This window comes from Diplotaxodon limnothrissa, linkage group LG18 (genome assembly GCF_057381915.1).
Source record: "Diplotaxodon limnothrissa isolate DT_005_m linkage group LG18, D_limnothrissa_male_GT1.1, whole genome shotgun sequence".
Lineage (NCBI taxonomy): Eukaryota > Metazoa > Chordata > Actinopteri > Cichliformes > Cichlidae > Diplotaxodon > Diplotaxodon limnothrissa.
In genome coordinates, this window is record NC_140613.1 from 20,509,168 (window position 1) to 20,525,813 (window position 16,646).

The 16,646-nt window shown below is 38.9% G+C and overlaps 1 protein-coding gene across 2 annotated transcripts; it reads left to right on the top strand.

Annotated features, from left to right (window-relative positions):
- Nucleotides 1-296: 296 nt before the first annotated feature.
- Nucleotides 297-15,962, top strand: LOC146613493 (uncharacterized). 2 transcript variants are annotated; one of them, XM_085378134.1, is made up of 33 exons: nt 297-675; nt 835-887; nt 1,010-1,084; nt 1,600-1,823; nt 1,921-2,002; nt 2,261-2,658; nt 3,205-3,757; nt 3,888-4,093; nt 4,174-4,563; nt 4,963-5,255; nt 6,399-6,664; nt 6,777-6,836; nt 7,159-7,296; nt 7,409-7,665; nt 7,770-7,854; nt 8,010-8,078; nt 8,278-8,412; nt 8,525-8,781; nt 8,874-8,958; nt 9,056-9,286; nt 10,830-10,967; nt 11,240-11,496; nt 11,589-11,673; nt 11,773-12,003; nt 12,131-12,268; nt 12,569-12,825; nt 12,989-13,073; nt 13,163-13,555; nt 13,888-14,096; nt 14,177-14,333; nt 14,411-14,751; nt 15,393-15,522; nt 15,652-15,962. In XM_085378134.1, the coding sequence occupies exons 1-33, from the start codon at nt 599-601 to the stop codon at nt 15,792-15,794; spliced, it is 6,498 nt and encodes a 2,165-aa protein (XP_085234260.1). In that variant the 5' UTR covers nt 297-598; the 3' UTR covers nt 15,795-15,962. The 2 variants fall into 2 exon arrangements, with proteins under 2 accessions (XP_085234260.1, XP_085234261.1); XM_085378135.1 differs by having other exon boundaries at nt 298-675; nt 3,888-4,084.
- The last annotated feature ends 684 nt before the right edge of the window (nt 15,963-16,646 follow it).

Sequence of the window (16,646 nt, forward strand, 5' to 3'; positions counted from 1 at the left end):
TAATAGCTTATTATACAAGCTGTGCTTTATTAAATTTATTGTATTCTTCCACATCACCTCAATGTTTTCTAATACACTTATAAACTATACTATGTATCAGCACTATCTAAAGAGTTATTTCTAAAACTAATTGTTTCTTTTTTAAGTTTATGGGCTCATTTATGTTTTTGTAAGTGTGTGTCTATGTGCACTTACCTTGCTCTAGAACCTTTTATGGCATAGCAACACTAAACCTTGACCTCACTTAGCACTGTTTACCAAAATAGCGGTAGGGTTGTCGTCACCTTTACAACATTTTTATGCTAGTCCAACCCCTTTCATGCCTTAATGCCCTGCTGTCCTCTTTTTCCTCCCACGGCTGAGGTTACCTGGTCAGGTGGTCAAATAAAAGGGATAAATACCTAAACCCAAAGCTCTATTCTGAGAACAAGACATAAAGTACAGGCTTGCGCTCGCATTCAAACAGTCGCTTAAGCTTTGCTTCCACCAAAAGGCTTAACAGCAGTTACTGCTCATCATTCATTCTTCAACTCATCAAAGAGAAAAAGAGTTTTAGCAACAGGAGAGCAGCCGAGAGGTTGCTATTAAAGGATCAGCTATGCTTGGAGGCATACGTACAGATTTGGTGGTCACAGTGGCTGTTCTCTTTCTAACTCAGACAGGGACTCAATGCAGGTAGGTTTCAAGATCATTTAAATTTTTTTAGTTTATCTGTGATTAATAATATTTTAGTTTAGTTTATTTAAATTAAAACAAAGAAAGTTTTTAGTCAAGTTTTTAACTCAGTCCTTTATTTTGTTACATTGGTTATTGGTCATTGATTTCCTATTTCAGAGCTGAAAATGACTTCCTATCAGTTACTTTACCGGAGTGGAGGGCACATTCAGGTACGATGTAGCACAGTTATTAAGACCTTTAAGAATTTCATAATTACCTGACCTGCTTTAGATAAGAACTCAAATCAAACATGTTGTACATAATGACGTATTTCATTTTTTGTTTCCTTTAGAATACGTTATACAGTGTTTTGATGACAGACATGCCAATCTGAACTGTGAGTGGCTGGCGAGTGAAAAAGGAGCAGGTGAAGACAATTATATTTAATAGAAAACAGTAGCCTGAACTGCTTTTTGAAGTCATCAAGCCAATTTACAGTTCTGGGTTCACTCTGGCTCTGAGAGATAAGTTGAATGAATTAATTAACCTTTAATTTTGTCCCAACCTTTGGCGAAATATCGGGAACATCCATCCACAGTTCTGTTTTAATCTACACACAGGCTGCGATTGTATTCGTGTCTCACCACATTATCACAAATTGATCTGAAATAGGCTATATTCTTTTACAACCTGGTGTTTTCCTGGGAGCACTCAAACAGAGAGCCTACACATGAGATTCAAATTTAGTAGCTACAGCAACACAAACAGACAGCTTCTACAGCTACAGCTATTTCACAGCAGATGTTCAGTACAAGGCAGTACTTGTTTAATTACAAGAACAAAGATGAAGAGCTGTTTCTGTTAAATATATATTATCAGCACATATCAGCATTTAAAATATGTAGCGTATTAAGTTTTCTTATTTGTCTTTTTCTCCTCCAGGGGATTTTGCAGTGAATGTTTCAGAGAGTGGTCCACTAGGGATTGAGGGCCAGGCTTGTCTAGAGTTCTGGTACCTTGTCCCAGTTGCAGCTAATGGGTCTGAACTTCGTGTCTTGCTAAAAAACAGCGTTGGTTCAGTAGAAATCTGGACCTCTCCTGCTCTCCCTCAGAATGCATGGAGGCAAGCGTTTGTGCCCCTGAACATCACTGAGTCCAGGACTCGGGTAAAATAAAACATAGCAGCACACATTAGAACTGTACTGTCATAATATAAATATTCTATAGCATGTCCTTAAATAAATTACCTTTTTTATATATTAGGTTGTGTTTGAAGTGGTTCAAGGATTGTCCATAGAGAAAGAGATCACATTTAAACAGATAGGTGTAAGAAAAGGCTCCTGTGGTAAGTATTTACCAAATTAAACTTCTCAACAACAGCTCTAGTGCCACAAATCAATTAAAAGATTGAACTGTATTCATAATAACCTTTGTGCGGTACATAAAAACAGAAGACGTGTCATAAGAATTGTCACAAAGACATTTTTTGATGAGGATGTTTTAGAAAATATTCTGAACTACAATATTAAAACTGAATACAGTTTTTTAATGTTATTAATCCTACATAGGTGTCGATAAGCTGTTAATATGGTCACCCCAACAGGACTACAGTGTGAATCGAATGCAGAGATATGGACAGATGAGACCACCCGCTGCCTCTGTTCTGCTGGCCAGCTCTCCTGCTTTCCCTCTCACTGCCCTGAAGGCCAACTCTGTGGTCCTCAAAGAAGAGGCCCCAATGGGCCTTCTACCTTTGGGATGTGCACTATACACAGTCCCGCAGATGGCAGCACTTTTGATGGAGTATTGTTCCGCTTTACGACCGCCTGCACTTATGTTCTGGCTAAGACCTGCTCACCCACTGAAACCCTGCCCATGTTCGCTGTGGAAGTGGTCAATGAGCAGCATGATAACACATCTCTGCCAGAGGTCCAGAAGATCAATATTAACATGAGGATTTACAGGGTGTCTCTGCTGAAAAGCCAAACAGACCGGGTTGTGGTGAGTTACTTATATGTATGGAAGACATTTAGGGCACAGTTAATTACTAATTATACCAGCCTTTAACATTTACAAACACTGAAGAGTACATTTCTGACACATACATATGAAGACAATTTGAGTATTTTACATTACTAAGGAAGTCAATATTTTGTAAACAAAGCCACTGTCAACTACTGAACGAATATCTGTTTGGTAACAGCTATTTTCCTAATAAAAATATAGTATTATGTATTCACATTTTCTGTTTTATACTGCTCTGTAAACTTCATAATCCATAACTACTGTTCATACAACTGCACTTCCTTTTGCCTCGCCATTATGAAGTAATGACCACTGAGCCAAGTAAAGCACCAAATCCAGCGATTCCCATAATTGCATAAAGGGCAGATTTTATTGCCACTGGCAAAGGACTAATGGGTCATATTGGCCTTTATGAGCACAGCTATCTTCTAAGTGCCTTCTTTTATATAAACTTTCAAATGCAATAAGTCCATATTGTGTATGGCAACTGGTAAAAAAGGCTAAACTAACACTGTTTTTCAGATTAATGGGATCTGGAGAAAGCTTCCACTAAGCCTTAACAGCGACACTGTCAACATCAGGAGCACCCCTACCACTATTGTGCTGGCAACCACTTTTGGTCTTACAGTCTCATTTGACAGCACTGGTGTGGTCCACGTCACCCTCCCATCAACCTATTCTGATAAAGTCTGTGGCATGTGTGGCAACTTTAACCACCTCAAAGAAGATGACTTTAGGAACCTCGATTCACAAAACGCAACAGCTTTGGCTGAAAGCTGGCAGACTGGGAAAACTGCCTCTTCCTGTGAAACCATTCTATTCCCTCAGTGTGACCCACTGGAGGAGACACAGTATGCCAGCGAGCTGTACTGTGGAGGCTTATTCTCTACTACTGGTCCCTTTGCTGACTGCTTATCAGTTGTAGGGGCAGACAGCTATATCAGAGGCTGCGTGTTTGCCATGTGTTCTACTCATGGTGACCAAGCCGTGCTATGTGAGACGCTACGGGTCTATATTGATATCTGCAATAAAGCTGGCATTGCAGTACCCATGTTGAGGAACTCCACAATCTGCCGTATGTTGCGTTATTAAATCCTGCTTTTGTTTTCTTCCTCCTTTTCAAAATAGAGCGCACAGTGGCAAATAATAACTGATAACAGTAAAGGTCATGCACTTTTTCCTGTCTTTTTCTCGGATCCCCTCAGCCATTCAGTGCGGTGAGAACAGCCACTATAACTCGTGTGCTGATGGCTGTCCCGAGGTGTGCTCCAGTCTGGATATAGCTGGCTCCTGTGGAAGCTGTGAGGCAAGATGTGAGTGTGATTCTGGCTTCAAACTCAGTGGGGAAAAGTGTGTCCCAGCAGAAGACTGTGGGTGCTGGTATAATGGAAAACACTATGAGGTAAGTGAGGTAAATGAACACAACACAATTTCTTATTCACATATTCAATTTCACAGTAATTTATTCACATAACTCTGTTCTGCCTGCAGAAAGGAGAAATACTGGTGGAAGGAGATTGTGTGCAACAGTGTCAGTGTATGGGTAATAACAATATGCAGTGCACTCAAATGCAATGTGCAGACAATGAAGTTTGTAAGGTTAAAGATGGGGTCAAAGGCTGCTTCCTTTTCAAACCCACCACCTGCAGTGTGTACGGTGATCCACACTACATCACCTTTGACGGTCTGGCATATGACTTTCAAGGGGGATGCAGTTACATATTGACCACCACATGTGGTGGAGGAAGCTCAGTCCAGTTCACAGTATCTGGACACAACACCCACCCCCCCCTTCAGAACTTCACCAGATCCAAGCTTCAAGCCGTGGCTCTCCAAGTCGAGGATCTGTATCTCACCTTGAATCAAAGCGGAGAGGTCTATGTAAGAAAGCAATTCTCTCTTTAACACCATTGAAAACATTTCTTCACCTTTAAATTCAACAGGGCTGTTTTCAAGAACAGTGATCTGGGATTAGTTACAGCTTACATTTTACTGCACAAGGACTTCTTTTGTTCTGCATTATCTCCTGTAATTCATTAATGACAGTGGCAGATGACTTTCACACGTTTTTAGAGGTCAGTTACTGTTGTGTCAGATCGTTAGAGGAAGTCAGCTGTTTACAACCTGGAACTTAAGCAAGCTAAAGGGCTATACTTTAGTTAGTTAGTAGGTCACTGGTAGCACTAACCTAACTAACTATTTCAAGAAAATATTATCTCTACTTTATGTAAAACAACATGCAAAATAAGTTCAATTATTAAAAGACTGTCCTTTCTTTAGGTCAGTTATAAGCAAGTCCAACTGCCATATTCCACCAGCGGGACATATGGCTCAGTATGGGTGTATGTGAAGAATAATCATATCATCTTGGAGACAACTTTTGGCCTCAAAATGCACATAGATGGAGAGAACAGACTGTTTCTGCAGGTGGATGAGCACTACAAATATGAACTGTGTGGTCTGTGTGGCACTTATTCTGGATACCAGGACGATGACTTTGTAACTCCAGGAGGCCAAAACGTGTCAGAAACGTTTGAGTTTGGTGACAGCTGGAGGGTCCCAAACAACTCTGAGTGAGTTATTTTAATACTGTACACAGTAACAGCAAACATTTGGGTACCAGTATGGCACTTCTGTACCTAAATATACCAGCATAGTATTGAAAAAAACAAAAGCTAGTAAAATGACTGCATTTTTTAGCGCCAGCAGAGTGGCAGTGTTTACTCTCCAATGAGCCTGAATTGTGCTTTTTCTTTCATACTATTAAGCAACATAGCATGTTTAGTAAAATCAGTGAACATCACCTGCTGAGCCTGAGCATGCCAGCATTGTTGTTGTATGTTAGTAATCTAAGCAGGTTCTGAGTGTCTTTGTGGCGGGGTGGGGGTTATTACATTACATTCACAACGTAATAACCCAACCTGCTATCACGGCAAATCATGAAATAGACACACATGCAGGATTTGCAGTTCAGGCACAACAGAGGGAGGTATTTTATTTCAAGCCAACATCTAAAAATCTGCTCAGCTTGTCAGACAACTGCAGGGAGCACGTATTTCTTCAAAAACTGCTGACTTTAATTAAATTATGTATTATGTAAGTGTTCCATGTAAAATGTTGAAATGAATCTGGTCAAATTAAATTTACTTGATTTGTATATATTCAGTTTATACAAAGCACGTTTTCCTTGAAGATTGAGTATTTGAATAAATAAACCTTTGATTTTATATCTTTCAGCTTCTTTTTACTCAGAATGGTCGCATCATGCATATTAAGGGTGAAAAGTTGTTTTTTTGAGTGAATACAACCTGGCGCCTTGGCTAGCCAATGTACTAAACTCACACACTAGCATATATTTTTCTTTATGCATCGTAATTTATTTAAAATTACATCAACATGTTTTATACAGTATCAGGGGCGTAATTTCTAGGGGGGTTATGACCTCCCTCCCAATAATCAGACCCAGCTAATATTACACCCCCCCCCCCCCCCCAATAAAATTATGAATTATCTTGCATAGATAGGCTGTTGATTTTCTTTATCCATTTCGGTTATTACCAGCAAGATAGTTGCATGTTTAATCATCTGGGAGTTTACCCAGATTTATTTATTTATTTAGATAGAGGTCTTGACCCCCTCAATGTTCAGCACAAAGTTACGTCCATGTACAGTATAATCTAGAAGTAACTAATCTCTGTTTGTCTAAATTTTCTCAGGTGTTTAGCTCGTCCAAACAATCCAAGACTCTGTGACAAGGATGAGAGGGATACAGCCTACAATGAGTGTTCAGTGCTGTTTGGCAGTGTTTTCATGCCCTGTCATGAACACATTCACCCAAGCATTTACCTCAATAGTTGTGTGTATGACTACTGTGCTACGAGCGGCGACCAACACACACTCTGTGAATCTCTGAAGTCCTATGCAACAGCATGCCAGGTTTCAGGAGTTGAACTTCCAAATTGGCAGACTGGCACAGCCTGTGGTGGGTATTTGCATCAAATATGAGGATGACACTGTTATTATCATACAAGTAAATATACAGTAGGATGTCTAGATAGGTTGTGTTAACTGTGTGTGTTTTCATCCAATTTCAGAAGGCCTTTCTACCTCAACAGCTCCTCCAACAACTGCTTCTCCAACACCAGATCAAACTTGTAAGAGCATTCACAGTTTAGAAAGTTTATCGAGGACTAGTTTAAATAAGTGACGTGATACAGTTTACAAATAATCATTTCAAAACAAATATTAGCTTAGCTAATAACCTTGCTTGCTTTATATGTGCCAATATTTAATAGAAGTGTAAATATATTTTAGTTCTTTTGCTGACCTGAGGTATAACCTTCGACACATTAGATGGGATATTAAAGTTTTTTCAAAGTTTAAAAGCACTGTATCTCAGAAATTATTATTAACTCATAAATCAGCATTTCCATTGTTTGTTTCTTTCATCCATTATTTACATTTTGCTTTCTATAGTTTGTCCCTTGAACTGCAATTTTGAAAAAGATCTGTGTGGGTGGGAGCAGCTTATGCAGGACACTTTTGATTGGACAAAACACTCTGGACCCACACCAACAAATTTAACAGGTCCAAACCAAGACCACACCACTGGAGGTAAAACCAGTCTGTTACTTCTGTTGTTTTTCCTTTTTAGAGGTTGGGGTCTATTTTGGTTGGTTTCATAACATTGTTTATACTTAATGTGTACTATTCAACTTTTCCATAGCTGGTTTCTACATGTACCTTGAGGGAGACAGTGTAACTCATGGAGACTCTGCCCGTTTGATGAGCTCGGCGTGTAATTTTAACGGACCACTCTGCCTGTATTTCTGGTACCATATGTATGGTTCAGCCACAGCCATGGCTCTTAATATCTACCTGCTGAAAGACAGTAAAACAACAAAGCTCTGGTCCATGATGGACAACCAGGGACCTGAATGGCATCTGGGAAGAGCTGATGTCAAAGTGTCTGGTCCATTCCAAGTGAGTTTGACAATACATGAACATAAGAAATGTATGAAGGGCTTGCTGGAAATCAAGACTTGATATCCTAATTTAGAATTCTATTTTCTTCTTATGCCTTTCAGATTATAATAGAAGGAATTCGAGGCTCTAATTATCAGTCAGATGTGGCCATAGATGACATATCTGTCCATTTTGGCTCATGTTCAGGTAACAAAGGCAAAGCAAACTGTAGGTGCTTAATAAATATGGAACTATGCAATACTGTTGTAAACAGTTTGGAAAGTAAATCATTTAAGATATAAACTTCTTTAGCATAACTGATGTGACAGAGTTTACCAAAAGTCAGTGTTGTTTTTATTTAGGTAGCTTTCCAGCCCTGGGAAGTGGAACTAAGCCTTCTACAACTACAGAAATGCTCCCCTTACACCAAAGTAAATACACAGGAAGTTATATTTTACAAGTCATGTGTTTCTGCATCATAAAACCTTATGTTAAGTTAAAAATTAACATTTACATCTTGTTCATGTACTGAGTGTGCAGATTCTAATGGTAACTAGGGTTCACTTTTAGGAAGTTTAGCAAGTATCTCATGACTCATGCTATTTTTTTTCTCCAAATGTTTCCCTTTAGTCTGCAATCTTGACTGTAACTTTGATAGCAACCTTTGTAGCTGGGACCAGACGATTACGGATGCTTTTGACTGGACCTGGCAAAGAGGTTCTACCCCCACTTTAATGACGGGCCCCTCTGCTGACCACACTGGTGGTAAGATTTGATGTAAAATTTACACTGACAGTTAATAAAACCATAATACATCTAAAGGTGGACTTATTCCTTATATTATTATATCTTTAATGTTTTCAATCACCTTTTCTAGATGGCCACTATCTTTACATTGAAGCCAACAGTGCATCGTATGGAGACACAGCTCGTCTCATCAGCTCTGAGTGCTCTGACTCTGGACCTCAGTGTCTGCAGTTCTGGTACCATATGTATGGCTCAGCAGATACAATGGGCCTCCATGTTTACCTGCTCCAAAACAGAATAGCCAATCAGGTTTGGAGGAAGCAGAATGACCAAGGAAATATGTGGCACCTGGCTCAAGTGGACATTGAACCAACCACACCTTTTCAGGTGACCTATTTCAAACCATGGAGTGTGGCCTGCTTTCTGGTTATAAAAAATTATCCTGCAAACATATCATTCAATTTAATTTTATCATTTAGATCATTATTGAGGGGCGCAGAGGATCCAATGATGAGTCAGATGTGGCCATAGATGATTTGAAGCTTTATCACGGCCGCTGCTTAGGTAAAAGGTTTATATATCATAACATACCATTATTGGTTTGGAAAGGTGTTTCTCACTTTCTATGCAGACACTTAATAACATTTTTAAACTGTTGCAGATCTGGTAGGTGGAATTACAACACAATCAGCAAGACCTGATCTTAATACCACAGCGCCCCCAAGAGTCCCTGTCCAAACCACTGCAGCTCCACAGCCTCCTATGCTCACTGCTACCTTCCAACCAGCGATAATAAATATCACTGCCCCTCCCGTAGTGGAGGAAACAACCAACTTAATTAATAAGAACAATGTTACTGAAGCTCCAGATAGCCGGCCACCTCTGCAGCCAGGTATAGTAATAATTTCACAGTAACACTTCAATGTCCCATTTATACTCTAACAGATAATAGTTTACACCAGAGGTGTGGACTCGAGTCACATGACTTGGACTCCAGTCAGACTTGAGTCATTAATTTTATGACTTTAGACTTGACTTGAAAAAATGTTCTAAGACTTGTGACTTGACTTGGACTTTTACACCAGTGACCTGGGACTTGAATTGGACTTGAACCGGTTTACTTGAAAAGACTTGATATTTCACCCCAAATCTAAAATTTAACACACATATTATATAGAAAGTGTGCACCTTTAATTCAATTAATTCATTCATTTATTCCAACCACACTCCGTACGTATGTGTGCGTGAGCTGTAGCACAGTCAATCAAATTAACCAGAGTTTTTTAAGAAGAAAAAAAAAACGCTCAAAAATGCTGCAAGGAGTTATTTTTTTCAGGTACATAAACTATGAAGTAGTCAACAAAAAAAACGAAATGTAATATGCAAAATATGCAAGAAGAGAATCACGGACAGAGATGGAACAACTTCCAACTTTGTCCGACAGTTGAAGTTGCATAAAGAACGGTAGGTGGTGCTTCTCTTTTGCTGTGATGAGATAGCTGACTTCATCTAACTTTGTGATGTCAACTAGCTTTAATGTGTATGATATTTTTGTCATGCTATTTTAAAGCCGGTCCTACAAGCGCATCCAAGAATAACATGCAGCTTATCTCAGAACAGTCTGTGAAAATTATTCTTGGAGCTAGGTTTAATTGAGCTGCATTTTATAGAGGTGCAATTTCACAATTTGTGTATATTTTCTAAGTTCACTATTTTGTCATGTGTTGAGAAAAACAGATTTAAAAATCACATGGTCTAATATTTACATTTAGCATATAACTGCAACATTCTTTTATTTATTTTTTTTTTTGAAAGACTCGAAAGGACTTGAAATTCAAAGTTTCAGACTTGTGACTTTACTCGGACTTTTAAACCAGTGACTTGAGACTTGACTCTGACTTGCCTGACATTACTTGAGACTTGACTTGTGACTTGAGGATAAAGACTTGAGACTTACTTGAGACTTGCAAAACAATGACTTGGTCCCACCTCTGGTTTACACATCCATTATTTGTGCAGCAGTGTGGGGTGGTGGTTAGCACCGTTGACTCACTACATAAAAGTCATGAGTTTTACTCCAACACGCCTTTCTGTGTGCAGTTTGCATGTTCTCCCCATGTTTGTGTGGGTTCTCTCGGGGTACTGTGGCTTCTTTCTACAGCCCAAAGACATGCAGTTAGTGGGGTTAGGTTAATTGTTGATTGTAAATTTCCTATAGGTGTGAATGTGAGTGCAAATGGTTGTCTGTCTGTATTAGCCCTGCAATATAATGGTGACCTGTCCAGTGTGTACCCTGCTTCTCACCCAATGGAAGCTCAGTTAGGCTCCAGTTCCCCACCCCTGATAAGGATAAGAGGAAGAGAATGGATGGATGGATATTTTATGTCTAGAATTATTCTATGCCTTATATAATCATATTTTTCTTTTTTGAACAGTGTGCCAATTCCACTGTAATTTTGAGCAAGATTTATGTCAGTGGAATCAGTTGATCACAGATGCTTTTGATTGGACAAGAAACAGTGGCTCCACTCCTACTATCAATACAGGACCTTCTACAGATCACACCACAGGAGGTAATTAGCTTTCTGACATAGGGAAAATAAAGTTAATATACTGAGGTTATATAGTGTTAAACTTCCCGAATAAAACAGTAACACCATTAAAGCCAGTTTGGTGATTTGTTTTTTTTTTGTTTTTTGTTTTTTCCATTCAGTATGAAAAACTTTATGAGGCAGTTTTAGCAACAAGTGCAAATGGCTTGTAAATTAACTTCTGTACTTATTTATTCTCAGTGTTATTGCCTAAAAGCATATCTTTAACTTACTGATTGTATGTCCCCGTTCAGGTGGCCACTATCTTTACATTGAAGCCAACAGTGCATCGTATGGAGACACAGCTCGTCTCATCAGCTCTGAGTGCTCTGACTCTGGACCTCAGTGTCTGCAGTTCTGGTACCATATGTATGGCTCAGCAGATACAATGGGCCTCCATGTTTACCTGCTCCAAAACAGAATAGCCAATCAGGTTTGGAGGAAGCAGAATGACCAAGGAAATATGTGGCACCTGGCTCAAGTGGACATTGAACCAACCACACCTTTTCAGGTGACCTATTTCAAACCATGGAGTGTGGCCTGCTTTCTGGTTATAAAAAATTATCCTGCAAACATATCATTCAATTTAATTTTATCATTTAGATCATTATTGAGGGGCGCAGAGGATCCAATGATGAGTCAGATGTGGCCATAGATGATTTGAAGCTTTATCACGGCCGCTGCTCAGGTAAGAAGCATATAAAAAACAAAATATACTTTACCAGGTTTGAAAAGCTGTTTCCAACTTTCTATGCAGACACTTAATAACATTTTTATACTGTTGCAGATCTGGTAGGTGGAATTACAACACAATCAGCTAGACCTGATCTTAATACCACAGCGCCCCCAAGAGTCCCTGTCCAAACCACTGCAGCTCCACAGCCTCCTATGCTCACTGCTACCTTCCAACCACCGATAATAAATATCACTGTCCCTCCCGTAGTGGAGGAAACAACCAACCTAATTAATAAGAACAATGTTACTGAAGCTCCAGATAGCCGGCCACCTCTGCAGCCAGGTATAGTAATAATTTTACAGCAGCTCTTGTTTCCCATTCTAGTTTATTCTGGTTTACAAATCCATTACGTAATATCTAAAATTACTGTATCAATGATGTAATCATATTTCTTTCTCTTTTTTAACAGCATGCCAGATGCACTGTGATTTTGAGCAAGATTTATGTCAGTGGAATCAGATGATAACTGATGCTTTTGATTGGACAAGACAGAGTGGCTCCACTCCTACGATCAATACTGGACCATCTTCAGATCACACCACAGGAGGTAATTAGCTTTCACAAGCCAGAAACAGTTATTTTTCCAGGAAAAAAAATAAGTAAACCACACACAAATTTTCTGTTTAATATTAACCATAGTTGCATTGTTAAAACCATTTGATCGTTAGTTATTTCTTTATTTTTGTTTTATTATAGTTTTCTTTTTTCCCTTTTTTTCAGTTTAATGTTAAAAATGTCGATGCAAAGAAATTTAACAAGCAGTTTTAACCATGTAAATGACTTGAACATGTGTAATTTACTGAATCATTCTCAATATTATTGTCTAAAAATGTATGTCCCTATTCAGGTGGCCACTATCTTTACATTGACGCCAACAGTGCATCATATGGAGACACAGCGCGTTTCATCAGCTCTGAGTGCTCTGACTCTGGACCTCAGTGTCTGCAGTTCTGGTACCATATGTACGGCTCAGCAGATACAATGGGCCTCCATGTTTACCTGCTCCAAAACAGAATAGCCAATCAGATTTGGAGGAAGCAGAATGACCAAGGAAATATGTGGCACCTGGCTCAGGTGGACATTACAGCAACAGACACTTTCCAGGTGTGTTACCTATCAGAGACATTTCTTTATTAGACCTATCTGATGTTGGAAAACTGCACTGCAAATAAATAACAGTCCAATACTTTTAATTTAAGTGTAACCTAATCACTCTGTATACCATCACAAGTATAGTGCCATGTAACAGTAACCGCTTTACTTTTAGATTATATTTGAAGGACGAAGAGGTTCGAATACTCAGTCTGATGTGGCAGTAGATGATGTGTCACTTTATCATGGGCGCTGTGCAGGTAATCCTAATGTCCTAACTATATTTTGTGCAGTCCAAACACTATCTGACAATCTAAATGACAGACCGGACTGTGAAATATTGTTACAGAACTGGTCAATCCAACAACAACTACAACTCAGTCAAAGCCGGAAACAACAGCTGGGCCACAACCATCAACCACAACTCAACTAAAGTCGGAAACAACAGCTGGGCCACAACCATCAACCACAACTCAACTAAAGCCGGAAACAACAGCTGGGCCACAACCATCAACCACAACTCAACTAAAGCCGGAAACAACAACTGGGCCACAACCATCAACCACAACTCAACTAAAGCCGGAAACAACAGCTGGGCCACAACCATCAACCACAACCCAACGAAAGCCAGAAACAACAGCTGGGCCACAACCATCAACCACAGTTGGACCCCAGCCCACAACAAATAAACCGCAATCTACAACAACAGCAAGACCGCAACAAACAACCCTGACGGTACCAAGTAAGTTCTTTTTGCGTGTCTATAGTTATAAAAACAAATTGAAACATTGAATTGGGTTTCCTAAAATGTATACAGTAGCTGTCATGTTATGTTTGTGCATGTATGTCAGTTCTAAGCTTAAGACAATAACAAGCACATGTCTTGATGCATGCTCAATCATGCATCAAGACAATGAAAATGATACATCCAGATGAACAGAATCAACTTTTTGGGATTAACAAATACATTTTCAATATATAACAAAAACTTTTTTTATTTTGTTTTTCTGTCATTTGAAGTTTATAACTGAGGATATATCTGTTCTCCAACTCTATACATCTTTCCTTCCCCAGCACCAATTTGCCCACGGTATAGTCACTATACCACTTGTGTCCCTGCATGTAGTCCAACCTGTTTTTTCTTGAATGGCCCACCACATTGTAGTGACAATGAGGTTTGTGTTCCTGGATGTGTGTGCGATGATGGCTTTGTCATGAAAATGAAGATTTGTGTGCCTCTGGAACAATGTGGCTGTGTGGACAAGAATGGCACCAAACACCAAGTAAGACAAATTGACAATATGGACAATTTTGAAAATGAGCTTGTGGTCATGTGGTATGTTGACTGTCTGTGTCTTTTCAGTTCAATGAACAGTGGTACACAGATCACTGCAGTCAGAAATGTGAATGTGAGAAGGATGACGGAATAGGAAAGATTGACTGTGATGATGAAGATGAATGTGATGGAAATGCTGTCTGCCTTCAAAATGAAAAGGGCAATTATTACTGCCAGTCTACAGGTAGTCTACATGCCTGCAATGTACCTAAACTATGCTTTTGTTCCTATTTATTTAACTGCTCTTCTTGTTCCCGACAGACTTCGATGAGTGTACGATCAAGAAGGACCCTGAATATAAAACATTTGATAAAATGAAGCATGACTTTGAGGGTGAACACTCTTACGTGCTGGTGAGGACCAGCAACTTGCCAAACAACCTTCCAGACATCTACATTGAAAGCATCAACACGCCCGTCTTAGATCAGGGCGGTGATAGTCAGCATGAAAATGACAGCAGCAGTGAAGAAGAGCAGAAGAGCAGGGAAGGTGATGATGATGACGATGACAGCAAAGAACATGACGAGCACCACAGATTACAAGAGCTTAAGATCAGAGTGTACAATCACACTGTGGAGTTCAAGAAGAATCGGAAACTGATCGTATGTATTAACACATTAACTTCTTAGCATTTTACTGTGGCACAGTGTGATGCTACCTACACACAGACATTTGTAAAATCAGTCTGGGAAATAACTAGCTCCTCTTCCCATTTCTCTTCAAGGTGTTACAACTGTAGCGAGGGAGAGGATGTTATATGTGCTAAATTATGCTGTGTGATAGCGCATTTCTTTTCACTTTAACATTTGTAGGTATAAGACAGAGGAAGAGAGACAATGTGTAAAAAACAGTAATGGCAATATTCCATGTTTATCCGGTGCCTAGATGTTATTGTGTCTGTGTGCGAGTAATATAATCCTATGAATCTCAATTTGCAAGGGTACGGAACTAAAACTAAGCAAGTATAAGACTGTAAGCGTTATAATGTACTTTGCTTGTGATTGTATCACACTAGCATGCTAACATTAGCTATTACGCACTGAAAGCTAATAGAATCTCAATAACTTGTACGTATTTGATAATATAGGAAAGACTTCAGCTAATACTCAAACTTTTCCTCAACAAAAATGTATGTTTCTCTTCATACAACAAACATAATCATACAGGAATGAACAGCAGAATTGACATCTACATATACTTCAGTTATCTTAAATTGCACTGAGAGATTTTTTTTCCTCTTCAGGTGGATGGAAAACCTACGGAAATGCCCGTCTCAGTGACTGGTGGTCTAAAGATCTGGAAGCGTTCCTCTCATATCTACCTACAAACTGATTTTGGCTTGTCAGTGGCATTTAATGGACACCATTCAGCAGGTAGCCAGTGTACAATATCAAAAGCAGATGATGTAATTTATTTAATGTGTCATTCCACTTTAAGCTAATAAATAATTTATCGTTTCCCATATTCATACAATGTATTAAACGCTCATATTTATTCTGCAGAGATTACTCTACCACACATTTATAAAAGGAAGGTGGGAGGCCTGTGTGGAAACTTTGATGCTCAGAGAAAAAATGACAGGATGAAGCCAGATGGTACCATAGCCAGAAGCACTAAAGAGTTTGGAGAGAGCTGGAGAGTGTGAATGCCAGATGAAACACTGTCTTTGAATGTGGATGAGTTTAATCTCTATCAGTTACATAAAACTCCATATGGATAAAAAAGAACAGATGAGTGTAATGATTTTGGCTTTTCTTCGTTAGCCAGCAAGTGTTGTCTTTACCTAGCTTTTTAGGGCTATGTTTTCTGAATATCAGCATATCTATTTTTTCATGAATGTTTAGATACCTATCTTTTTCTTATTATTTCTACATATATTTGATATAATCATTGTACTCTACATGTAAATTGAGCTATTATTCTCATTGGATAATATAAAAAATTTAAAAAGTATGTGGTGAATGATCACATTTCATAAGGTGTTTTTGGCTTCCTGCATTGTTGAAGGTTTCTGATGAACTTACTACTCTAATAAAAGTGGACTGTAAGGACATTTGTGTTTCTTTGTGTGCAGCCATTTGGTCCCAAGTTTACGTGTACATTTTTAAGGTACAACCCATTAACCACCTGCAGTACAGCAGGAACACCAACCCAAACAAAGGAAAAACAAATAACACAAAACCTGTAACATGATACAGATAAGGAAGGTAATTGTTTTTTTTCTAGCAAACAATAGGATTGCTCTTGCTTGAAAAGCTCGTCTGTATCTGTATGAGGGCATGTTTATGTGGAATCCTTACTCTCAAGTGTTACAACACCACATAGAGCCATGGATGTATTTGTTCTGTGCATTTTTCTTTTCTTAAGGTTTCTCTGTGATGGTAAGTGAAGCTATGCCTATTGGCTACTATTTAACAGTTTCAAAAAGTTATGGCACAATTATTTCATACTACAAAAATGTATTTGAGACATTATATATACTTTCAAACTGCTGTTT

Bases quoted from the DNA above. Each gene is read 5' to 3' on its own strand.
- LOC146613493 (XM_085378134.1), top strand. From the start codon at position 599: ATGCTTGGAGGCATACGTACAGATTTGGTGGTCACAGTGGCTGTTCTC. The intron at 12,269-12,568 runs GTAATTAGCTTT...GTCCCTATTCAG, and splicing joins TTCAGATCACACCACAGGAG to GTGGCCACTATCTTTACATT. The intron at 14,334-14,410 runs GTAGTCTACATG...TGTTCCCGACAG, and splicing joins TTATTACTGCCAGTCTACAG to ACTTCGATGAGTGTACGATC.